Below are 13,190 nucleotides of genomic sequence, written 5' to 3' on the forward strand. Positions count from 1 at the left end.
GTTGTTTGTTATTTTCTCATAATTTATGTTTTTTTTTCAAATGTTCTATAAAAATAGCGTTTATCATTTTCTCATTGTTTTTTATTTTTTTAAAAATATTAATGTTAATAAAAAGGTGAGTAAATATCATAAAATTTCACAACTTTTCATGTATAATTGGAAAAAAAAAACTCTATTATTATTATTATTATTATTATTATTATTATTATTATGGCTCTATTATTATTTTAGCTCACTTAAAAATGTTTATGGTTAATTTTTTTTTTTTTTTTTTTTGCAAAATCAGTCCTAAAATTAGATTTAAAGTCTAAATTTTATCCCTATAGTTTGCAAAAAATTACATATGTCCAAAACTCAGTTTTATATTATTTTAGCTTCTTTATTTTCATTTATTTTTTATTTTTTAGTCAAAACGAAGCTTGATTATATATATTTTTTGGTTTTTTATATTCTTTTATTTTTCGTCGAAGCTTGATTATATATATTTTTTTGTTTTTTTATATTCTTTTATTTTTCGTTTTTTTTTTTTTCGTTTTGACACCTTTTTAAACCTTTGTTATTTATTTCACTTTTACATTGTTTTCAAATTCGTTTATTTTCAACTTTATATTTACACGTTTTTTTTTGTCTTCTAAAACTATAATGTATCTAGTTTTAAAAGTCAATAGAATGAAAATAAAAAGATGCAAAGTAATAAGAATATTAAATGAGTTTAATATGAAATCTATGTTATATGGAGTATGAACTTCATGTTACATAAAAAAAATAATTAAAAATATAACAATATAGATCATCCTATTACAAAAAATAAAAAATAAAACATTGAATCTTTTGATATAACCTTTTATTTAAAAGTTATTCAAAAGAAAAACAATAGACACTAAATTATAATCAAGAACCTTTTAAACAACAAAACCGGTTGTGGCATCATTTTTTTACACTAATTATAACAAAACGAAAACATAAATTCAAACTAAAACTATTTACACATGTCACGTTCTCCGACGTTTTTTGGCATCCCACATCTTCAAAAGACAAGAAGCTCCCTCCTTCAAAGTCGCTTTCCTTCCCTCAGCAAAATTCCAAAGCTCTGTTATAATGTATCTTCCACTTGGATTAAATTCATTAATCTCTCTCAAAGCAGTTATTACAGCTTTGTACACTTCTTCACCCAACTCTCTCTTCAGGCCTTCCAATTTTCCGTCACTTTCATCTATCAATTCCTACACCAAATAGTTACAGTTTAGCCCCTCTACTATCAAGGAATATAAGTTTTGACCAATAACCTGTGGTTTTCCATTGATGGTGATTATTTTGAAAGGATGCCAATTGGGATCTCGAAGGTATTCTTCCCATAATGAACATATCTCTGAAGCTTTGTCTTCTGCTTCTGTCTCATTGTACTTTTTTTTCATGGCGTTATAGAATGGTTTATTATCCAATTCTCCCATTCTCTTCACACCGATATCTGTGCCTTTTGGTACTTCCTTAAATCCCTTCATCAAAAAATATAATAAAAGAAAAATATATAAATGAAAGTACATCACTGTTTCTCAAAACACTTACTTCAATCAACTCTTTGCGAGCTTCTTGAAGCTCATCATTGCTTTTTCGTTCTTGAACAACTAGAGTTTGATATAAGCTTTCCAGATCAACAAACTCTTCTTCCTTTTCCTTCAAGTTGTTGTGTATTTCATCCATCTTCTTCAAAACCTCCAAATCATCATCCCCCATGTGCTTCATAACATTTAATTGCCCTCTTAAACGTTCTATTTCTAGCTCCACTGCTTGTTTTGCATCCAGTTTTTTCTCAAGCATGATTATTCTCTCATGGAGTTTCTCTTTTTCCCTCTAACACCCACAATCAAAACAAATTAAACAAATTACAGATTTAGTTTACTTTATATATTTATACAAGTATAATAAAATTACCTTATGATCATCTGCAAGTTTCAATACACTTTCATCAGCTTTCCTTTGCTCAGCAGTTGCTATCTTGAGCGAACTATTTCTAGCAGCATTCTGGGAGATAGGAGATAAACATATGTTTTTTTTTTTTTGGGTGTATTTAAATTAAATTAAAACAATCTGGAAATTAAATATATATATATAATAATGTCATACCTCTTCGATCTCTTCAGCCAATATTTTCCTTTCGTTTTCATTTACAACCTCACGCTTCTGCAATTCTTCTCCCTGAAGTTGAAGTTCTTTCTTTTCACTTTCAAGTCTCAGTTTTAGTTTTTCATGGTCATTAAGTATCTTCTGATAATGTTCTCGTGCACTCGACTGGATTTTCTTGAACTCTAATCAAAACAAGATTATGGGAATTTTTATTACTATGTGTACAAGTGAACAATAATCGAATTTGGAACATACTACATAACACATACCTTCATTATAATATTGGTGAATCTTATCTTTTTCAGCAATTAAGTTGCGAAGGGTAACTTCTGTTTCCATGTATTTACTCTCCATCTCTTCAATGTGCCTCTTTTTGACTTCAATCACATTTGTCAAAGTTGACTTGAGTTGAATCTCTTTGTGATCTTCTTCTTCCATGATATCAGAAATGGTCATAAGGTCAGCAATCTTGCGAAGATGCTCTCCAATTATGTTGTTAGATCTGTAATCATCACCCCGAGCAACCCAACAATAAATACCAGAGCTATGAGTATGATCATTACCTGGATTCCAATCCTTTTTACCATGGTGATCAGCCTCATAAGCTTTTTCAAATGACATGGCATTATTGAAACCTGTCCAATCTTTTTTAAACTCAACCACTGCAGATCCTGAATGACCACGGAAATTCCACAATGGGATCACCCGCGTAGGATTAAAACCTTTCATGGTTAATTCATCTCTCAAACTTGAACCACTGCTCCCAACATAACGCCCATCTGTTAACTTAACTGGTAGGTTAACAACAATGCCTTTCCATGGCCATACAAACATCTCATCACCATCATGATCTGCAAGGTGATCAACCTCATTGTTAACTTGTAAGGAACCAGAGGCTTCTGATAGATCTTTATTGAGATATTTGGATAATGCTAGATGATTTGCCTTGTCTTTCTTGCTTCGTTTTTTTGAATCAGTTTTCCCAACCATAGTAGCATGTTGTAGTAAGTCCTTGTATTGGTAATCATGCTTTTTCTTGTTAGAACAGAATGGGCAAGTGAAAGATTCGTTTGGTAATTTGATGTGATATTTTCCACCCTTGAGCTCTTCATAGCTTTTCTCTTCATAGTCTTCTAGTTCAGAATCACTGTCTTCATCAGAACTTTGCTCCATATGATCCTCAGTCATTTTTAATCAACAAGCAAGCCTGTTAACATGGAAAAGGTAAGTATTAATGTTATGCATATCAGCAGATGGTATTTTCAGAAGATAACACAACTCAAACCAATGCACAGGTGTTAGTGATCAACTAAAACACACAAACAGATCAAAAACACATATCTGCATAAAATATGACTCCGTCTGTTGATTATGCATAAAATATAAATCAACATCGTGCCCTAGAAATTACGAAGTCACATTACTAGTATTTCGATTTTTTTAGGTTAATGTTCTCTCTTTCAGTACATAACTTCTGCGATTTGAAGTTATAATCGCATTTATCTTTCTACATTTCCAAATAATACAAACATTATGAATAAGTGTGCGTATGGTTACAGAGAACCGCAATCATCCATAGTTTCTCCGAATTGAAAATAAACATATCATTTTTGTTTGTTCAGAAAAAGGATTCCGTCAGAATTAGAAGTAAAATCGCTACTATCTGTAGATCATACACTACATTTTGCAGCAGAAGGGAAGGATCATTGAACAGTACAATATGAAGCATCACGAAATATCAACATGCACTGCAATAACCGAAGATAATGTAGATCAAACACTCAAAAAAAATGATAAATAAACTCTATATTACTTAAAACGTATGATTACAGAGTATATATCTTCACACACCGTATGCGTGTACGCAGCAACAGCTGAAGAAGAGAGGATACTTACGTCGATTGGATTGAACTCTTCGGTTAACTATGGAATTTCGACTAGATGAAGATCAGTGAAAGTAATTATTTAAAACTTAAGGAATATTGAATTTTGGGGGTCTTGGGTTGACGAAGCAGCAGAACGGAAGGGAAGGGTGACAAGTGGAGGTTGGGAAATGTGAAATATAATGCAAAATAGAAGTATCGACTATCGATGAAATTGGGCTTTGTTTTTTACTTTTGTTTACTAATATTCCTAACATCATGTCAGATTTTAGGGTATTATCTTATTTCTATCCATTTAATATTTAATCTTAGAGAATGTTAACATTTCTACCACTTTATTTTTCTTTTTTTAATCTTAGTATTGGTTTGGTAGAAAGTGTTAACATTCCTACCATTCTATTTTTCCTTTTTTATGATTTTTTTTCTAATTTAATTATATTACTTTTTTTTTTAAATATATGATAAAGAAGCTGGTTTACTCTATGTTACTCCGAGTTTTTAACCGTATTGGTGTTTTTAAAAAAGTTATTTACCCAATGGGTATAGTTTCAAAAGTATTTATAATATAAAGTTTTTTTTTGTAATTTAATAAAATAAAAGAAAAACAATTGTGCCCTAATTACTTTCTTACTGCCGTATCATCTTCCTGGGTAAAAAAAAACACAGTGCAGAAACACATGCTGCATTATGTGCTTCCGGCACGACCACCGTCTCCGACACACTTCTGTCGGCAACACCCAGCGACGACGCCGGAGATTCCAGCGACGACGATGCGACATCCATCCATCACAAGTACGTGTTTTAGGCTGTAATATCTTCGATTTTTATAGTTGTAACTTCGAATTTTGTGTTGTAAATTCGATTTTTTGGGCAACATCCATCGATAACTTCAATATTTGAGTTGTAATACCTCGATTTTTTGGCTATAATATTTGTTTTGGCTTCAATCACAGGTTTTTGTTAGATTAGATGAGATTGAAATTGAGTTCCTATTTCTCTTTCTGTTGGCTGTAATCACGATTATTCTCTCCACACTAAAGATGTTCTGATTTATCATCTTTACTATTCTAAATCTGATTTATCTACATTGATTGGATGATTTTGTTTGATTGTCTTTTTTTATCTGTTTGGTTGAGATTTTGTTCTGGTTTCTATTTCTATTTGTTTGAATATGTAAGATGGTCTTTTTTTGTTTTTCATATTTTATCTGTTTGATTGTAGATGGATGCTAATGTCATATTAGACATTGTTGAGAATGAAGATTTCTACTCAATCTCTCATGTTGCTCTTGCAAACAATACAATAACAATTGATAATGAATTTGTTGAAAATGATGTGTCGGAAGAAGATGATTAAAAAAGGAATGGACATTAAAGAAGGAAGAAAAACGAACCTTTGTGGAATTTATAAGCAAAGTGGTCACAATCGAAAAAATATCCGTCTAAACCATGGTAAACAAAGACATTCAATATTTTTTTGGTTCATTCGTATAAAACTTTATATCTTATTATTTTTATCTTTTTTCTTTGCAGATGTTAGTTATCGAATCAAAGTTATTTCGAATGCTTTCTATTTTCTTTTGTATTTTGTAACAAAAATTTGTCGGTTTTGTACTTCAAAGATTTTACTTATGAATTTTTTTAGTTTAATATGATGTTTGTTGGTTTAGGTTAAAAAAGTTGTTTGTTGTTTTAAATTTAAAAAGTTATTTCTTGGATTTTTATGAAGATTTGTTAGTTATAACTTTGTTTGTAAAAAATAATTAATAAGCATTAAAAGCAAAAACTCAAAAAAAAAAAAAGCCAATAAAAAAAGAAACAAACAATAAGTTACAGTGAATGGGTTTTGTATGCTTTGTTTTTTCTTTTGTTCATATATCCTAGAAAAAAAAAAGGAAGAATGTGGCACATCTTAAAAAATAAAGTAAAATAATAAATAACCCTAAATATATTTAAAACTATACCTAATGTAAAAACACCTATATATATGGTCAAAAACCTCCTGTTACTCCACTTGTTCTTCATTAATCCTTAAATCATTTTTCTCAAAGCCTTTCTCTCTCGTTTTTATTACAGCAGTTCATCTCTCTCTAGAAAATTAGAGATTCGTACATACTTATAAAGCTAGCATTTTTTCTTGAATCTCATGCATTTGAAACCCCCATTCTTTTTTTTATTTCACCACATTCATTTGAAACTCTCATTACTTTTCAATTTCTTTATAATAATAATTATAATTTGGTAATTAGGTTAAATAAATATCAAATCTAAAATGTATTCATATATAAATTAAATTTTAATATTAAAATAATATCTTTAATTCTACTTATAAAATTATGTGTTTTAACTTTTAACATATTATATTCAGTTTATTAGTTTTAATATATTGTTGAATGTAAACCATTATCATTTTAAAGGTATAATTTTTGAACAATTTATATAAAATACTTAAATTATTAATTAAAATATAACATTATAGGCTCAACTTAAATATAAATTTTATTTAACTTAAACAACCCAAAGATTATTTTATAAATAATTAAAAGTGATAAATTGTAGTGTCTTTCTAATAATGATTGTAAGTTGGTTAATAAGGTTAAATAAATATCAAACCTAAAGTGTAATCATAAATAGACTAAATTTCAATTTTAAAATAATATCTTTACTTCTATTTATAAAGTTATGTCTTTAAATTTTAACATATTATACTTAATTTATTAGATTTAAAATGTTGTTGCATGTAAACCATTATCAGTTTAAAGCTACAATTTTTGAACATTTTGGACAAAATACTTAAATTGTTAATTTAAATATAACATTACAGTGTCAACTTAAATATAAATTTCAGTTCCACTAAAAAAAACCAAATAATATTTTGTAAATAGTTAAAAGTGATAAATTATAGTGATAAATGCAAAAACTAAATTGTAATATCAGTTTAACTAAAATATTTCCTAAATATATTTATATAATCGTTAAAAAAATTCAAATTTGAGAAACTTTTATCCTTCTGCCTAATTTGATTCTTCTTATTCGCTCTGCCATACATTGGAACCTTTTCCAATGTCTCAGAATTACACTTAAGCTTGTAAGTATAACCATATTTACTGAGCTATAATAAATTATGGCGAATAATCTTATCGATCTTTTGTGGTGGACTTAATCAGTGCACAAGACTGTGTACTCGATCCCTTAGTCCTTCACTTGACTCACACATCCATGTGAACAAGTAATTAGTCTTAATTTTCCAATACTTGAAAGCTCTCATTCATCATGCTATACAACTTGCATGATTCCAAGTTCCGGTCCAATTGAAACTTGGGTGATGAGAATCTTTCCTTATTTGGTAAATTTAGACATTACCACAAATGAAAGAATCAATTTCATATTTCCACTATTGCTATTAATGGAATCATATAAGCAACAGTTTTTCCTCAAATGTCATTGTAAGGATATTTTAAAATAAATAAAATCAAAAATTTTCTTTTATTTTAAAACTATGCGGAAAAACTTATCCTTACAATCCATATGAAAACTTGTTGTTATCTATTCCTAAGCAATATCTCATAACTCCTAAGAAGTAGCTCAAGAATTCGATCTTCAAACTATGCGATAGAAATCCATCTACGCCATCAGATTCAACATATTCTTTCTTTAAGTTTCTTCACTTTTCTTTGATTGTTAAAAAATCACCATGTGACCCAGTCACATCATGTATCAAGAATCTCAGAATAGAAACTTAGCAGAGTTAGATAGTGGACTTTACCTGAAGTAGTGTCAAACTTATTGACATTAACATCCTTAGGTAAATTTGGCAACTTCGCAACCAATGCCCCTTTCTTTGGCAATATAAACATATGGACCCTTTGATAATGGTACACGGGACTATCACAAACTTAGCTTTTCTCTTTACCATTTGGTCAACCGAGTTGACTATGGCTGATCCCTTTCCATTGGGAAGAGAATGCTTTTCTAGATTTCTTGTGTCACTATTGTCAATGTCCATCAAGTTTTAAGGAAGTTGATCTTAACAAATAGTTAAGATCATTAAGGGTCTTGTCATAGTCTGTTTCATAGGTGTCCCAAAGGAACTCACTATGTGACTTAGAAAGTGATTGAACCACCAACTTTCTTAAGACTTTGACACCCAACTCTCCCGGCTTGTCAATATGTGACTACACCTCCAAGATGTGACCACACCTAGACCTTGCCTTTCCAATAGGGCTTGAGTGACCTTAAACTTTTCAAGAACTTGTGGGTTAGGGAGAATAATTGGAGGAGGTGAAAGAAGTATGATTTCCAAGGGACATCATCTTCATTTAGGAAAGCTTGTTTCAAGAGATTTGGGAAGATCATAAATGTCTAAACCAGACATGTTTTTGGGAGATATTCAAGATAGTTGATTTAAAGTCCTTAATATGACACCCAATATGAAATATTAAGGCTAGGACCCAACAAACTATTTTATAACTTAGAAGAGGGATGCCGTAATCCAAGCTATAAAATATTTGAAGGTAGGTGAATGACGATTCACCAATTTCCACCATGAAAAACGAAATAATAATTAGGTTTTTAATTGGTTTTGAAACTCCTAGATCTTTAAGATTCATTGAACTGTTCAATGGCATGTTTCAATCTCGAGTGTGCCCTTCAGGTTTTGTGACTGGGATGCCGAGGATCACAAAACAATGTGTGAAGTAACCATGCAAATTACTTGGTACCCTTAAGTGTTTACCCCTCAATCGATGTGTCGGTTAACCACACACGCTCCATCGATACTATGATAAACATTAAGTTACCCTTTGCCTACCTTGTTAAATACGAGTTAGTGTGCCGGTTAACCACACACGCTCCACTAACCGACTTAAACAAAGTGCAAAGTGTAATTTCATGGATTAGCACCTTATTCACATTTTCCTAAGTAACTAAGATTGGGTATTATTAAGAGTTTAGTTACTTAGTATTTATCATTAATACTTCTAATGAAGGGAGAATTATAGTCCTGTCAAACCCGTTCGGCTAACGACCCTCCACCAGTCAAGCAAGCGGTGGGTGAGAATGGACACCCATTAAGTTGCCATTTTATAGGAAACAACCTTATACCCACCTTATAGACCGGCTTCGTGAATGAGGCGTACTAGCGGTAAGACTGACTTTACTCTTATACATATATATATTATTAACTTATAATATTATAAAGTATAAGGGTTGAATTTTAACTCTTTAAAATTCTAAGGGCTAACTTGGAATTAAAGTATTCATAAGTGAAAACTTTTCAAATTCCAAAACTCGAGGGCAAGTTTTGAAACTATTAAAAACTAATTAATTCCATAACTTATGTGTTTAAAGTAGTTTTAATCCAAAAACTCTTCAAGTTCCATAACTTGAGGACAAGTTATGGAAGACTTTAAACTAATAAAAGAATTAACTTTTCTTTATTTTATAACTTATGGAATTAATTAAGGTTATATTTTTTTATTTTTTTATTATTTAATGAAGAGACTCTTGGTCCTCCATAACTTGAGGACAAATTATGGAGTCATAACACCATTTAATTAGAACTAGACACTTCATTTTTGTAACCTTTGCCAACTATTATGAGTTTTATGATTCTTAAATGTGACTTTTCATATAACTTGAGGACAAGTTACAAAAACACATTTTAGAATCAACTCTTAGATTAATTTGGATTGAAAACAACTATTTCACTCAACTTTTCTATTAATCTAAGCAACTCATAAGAACAAGATAATTCAAATCAAACTTTTTCATGTAATTAGTCTAAACCTTAAACTAATACAAAACATGAATCTATTGACAATTATCTTTGAATTGGATTAGCATGAACATTACCACATCAAAAACAAGTTTATAAGTCCAAAAACATCTTAAGGTAATGTTCCTAGTCCAATTCCAGCCAAAGAAAGTCGAATTTATGCTGTCTGGGGTCCAACTCATCGAGTGCATGAACCAACTCGACGAGTTGGATGCATTTTGCCTTGGACTCGGCGAGTCTGCTGGGCAGACAACATCAAAACTTGATTTTCCAGCTTCTTTTGCAAGTATAACAAGAAAACAAGCCTAGGCTCTGATACCACTGTTGGGTTTTGAGCATTCTAACACTCCTATGGTGTACATGCAACCCTATAAACCTTGGATCTATGTTTTCTCTATAATACATGCAAATAAGAACTTTCCAGGGCTTTAATTCTAACTAGCATATTATGAAGTTCTTATACTACAAAGTACTAGTTAGATGACATACCTTTTGATGTAGCTTGATGTCTTCAAGCTTTAAGAGCTTAACCCCAATAGTGTGGAAGCCTCAAATGGAATCACAAATCACCAAAAACACCTTGGAAGACTTTAGAGAATATGGATACTTGGTTCTCTCTAGTGAAATTGGCTATCCCTTCTTAGTGTACCACACTAGTGCCCATTTCACCAACCAAGGACATCTTTATATAGTGTGGAGGATTAGGGTTAAACCCTAATACCCATGACCTTTCATTTCCTAGGATCCATGGGTTAAACACTCCATGGACTATCCATGAAAGCTTAGTCCAACCTAAATGAACTTGGACCATTCCATATATATAAGAGTCCATATTTAATTAGTTCATTTTGATCAGTTAATTAATTATAAATTAATTCTTGATCAATACTAATTAAATAATATGATTCCATATTAATATATTAGAACTTATAATATATTAATATTAGTCATAAACATACTATTCTCAAAAGATTATCCATATAAATTGTGTCGGTGAAGTGCAACCCAAATGGACCATGCCGGGTCGGGTCAAGTACATACCAAATATAGTTATGGACTTGGACATTAATCCAACAAATATAAAATCAAAATTTATTTTATTGCACAAAAATTTGTCCTTACAATGCAATTCAATTAAAAAAACTATGTTATTACATATTTCTTAGCAATATATTCTAACTCCAAGTAGTAGCTCAGGAATCTAATCTTCAAGCAATGCGATCGAAATTCATTTCTTCACGATTAGATTCAGCTCACTTCTTCCCTTAAGCTTCCTCTATTTTCTTCGATCCTACAAAACATCAAAATGTAATCTTATCACATCATGTATTAAGAATCTAGAATAAGAACTTAAAAGAGTTAGTTAATGTATTTTACCTGAAGTAGAGCCATACGTTTTGACTCTCCCATCTCTTAGATCTCTCAGGTAAATAAGGCAGCTTCGTCTCCAATGCCCCATTCTTTTGGCAACAAAAGCAAATGGACTCTTTTTGAATGACACAAGGAACTATCTCAGAGTTTACCTTTTCTGGATCTCCAATGTCATCATTTTCAATATCCATTGAAGTTTGGGAGTTTGATTCACCAGACAAATTTGCTTGAACAGCACGCTAAATCATTGTTGATTCAGCAGCTATAAGCAAATAGGTGAGATCAATGAGGGTCACGTCGTGATCCATCATATAGTACTCTCTAACGAACTCATTATATGATTTAGGAAGTGACTGAAGAACCCAATCAATAGCCAACTCCTTGGGGACGACAACACCCAGCATACCCAACTTGTCAATATGTGACTCCATCTCTAAGATGTGTGCACACACAGACTTTCCATCTTTGTGATTAATTGCCAATAGGGCTTGAGTGATCTTGAGCTTTTCAAGCCTTCGAACTTGTGGGTTAGGGAGAACAATTGGAGGAGGTGGAGGAAGTGAAGCATGATCTATGGTTCCTCAATCATATCGTGGAATATCATCTTCATTTGGAAAACTTGTTTCATGGGATTTGGAAAGACCATTGTTAGATTCAGACATCTACAAAATGGGAGAAATTCAAGTCGAGTTGATTAGAATCCTTGATGTAACACCCAAATGAAACATCAAGGTTAGGATCCAACACAATACTCTACAACTTAGAAGAGGGATGCCGTAATCTAGTTGCAGAATATTTGAAGGTAGGTAAATGACGATTTACCAATTTCCACCATGAAAACGAAAATGAAATTTAAGTTTTAAATGAATTAAAACTCTTAGATCTTTTGAGATTCATTGAAATTTTTAATGGCATGTTTAAATCTCGATTATGCCCTTCATTTATGACTAGGATGCCAAGGATCACAAATAAGGTGTGAATAACCATGTGAATCACGCGGTGCACCCAATGCTACTATCACCTAATCAATGTACTGGTTAGCCACACACGCTCCATTGATTTATGATAAGTATCAAGCCACCCTTCGCTATCAATGTCATCCGCAAATTAGTGTGCTGGTTAACCACACACGCTCCACTACGTTTGACAAGGGTACGAAGTGTAATTCCATGGATTAACATACAATTTCACATTTTTCCTAAAGTAACTATGATTTGGAAATTTGTAAAAGCATTTAGTTACTTTGTACTTCATTATACTTATAATAGAAGGTTTCTGTCCTATCCTACCCGTTCGGCTAATGACCCTACACTAGTTAAGAGTGCGGTTGGTAAGAGTGGATACCCATTCAATAGTAATTTTATAGACAATTTCCTAAACACCCTTATAGACTACCTTCGTGAATGAGGCCTACTAACGGTAAGACTGACTCTTTACTCATATATATATATATATATATATATATATATATATATATATATATATAATATTAAACTTTTAATGTTACATATATATAGTATAGGGTGTATTTTATACTTTATTAAATAGTAGGTGGTTTTATTAACTTTCTCTTTTAATTAAACCTTTAATTAATTTAACAAAACCATGCGGATGTAATTTGAACTTTTTCAAAATACTAGGGTTTTAGAATTTAACATTTCAAAATTAAACTTTTAATCAAGTTTTAAATTCCAAAAGTTGAGGGCAAGGTTTGAAACTTTTCAAAACATTAGTGTTCAACTATTTAAATTTCAAAAAATAAAATTATTAAGTTTAAATTTAAACTATGAAACCTAAAGGGAGTAATTTGAAACTTTTCCAAGAATGTTCTAGATCAACAATTCAAATAACGCAATTATCTAATTTTGACCTAGTCAATTTCTTGCAGGATAATTTATCAGATAACTCAAATAATTAAACATTATCTTATAACGTTACTAATATTTGATTAAATGGTAATTATCTACTATTTTGTTAAGGATATTCACCTAAAATCAATAAAAATCGGATTTTATTAATTAAAACTGTTTTGGTAAT

The 13,190-nt window shown here is 30.9% G+C and overlaps 1 protein-coding gene across 2 annotated transcripts; it reads right to left on the reverse strand.

The window, feature by feature from the left end:
• Window positions 1-885: 885 nt before the first annotated feature.
• Window positions 886-4,126, reverse strand: LOC145065792 (protein INVOLVED IN DE NOVO 2-like). Of its 2 annotated transcripts, none has more exons than XM_079012873.1 (7): window positions 4,021-4,126; window positions 2,394-3,331; window positions 2,125-2,306; window positions 1,933-2,022; window positions 1,567-1,851; window positions 1,287-1,487; window positions 886-1,223 (listed from the first exon to the last, which is right to left on the reverse strand). In XM_079012873.1, exons 2-7 carry the CDS (start codon window positions 3,310-3,312, stop codon window positions 993-995), a joined length of 1,908 nt encoding a protein of 635 aa, XP_078868999.1. In that variant the 5' UTR covers window positions 3,313-3,331; window positions 4,021-4,126; the 3' UTR covers window positions 886-992. The 2 variants fall into 2 exon arrangements, with proteins under 2 accessions (XP_078868999.1, XP_078868998.1); XM_079012872.1 differs by having other exon boundaries at window positions 1,287-1,496.
• Between the last annotated feature and the right edge of the window lie 9,064 nt (window positions 4,127-13,190).

This window comes from Lactuca serriola, chromosome 8 (genome assembly GCF_051521515.1).
Source record: "Lactuca serriola cultivar US96UC23 chromosome 8, Lser_US96UC23_V15, whole genome shotgun sequence".
NCBI lineage: Eukaryota > Viridiplantae > Streptophyta > Magnoliopsida > Asterales > Asteraceae > Lactuca > Lactuca serriola.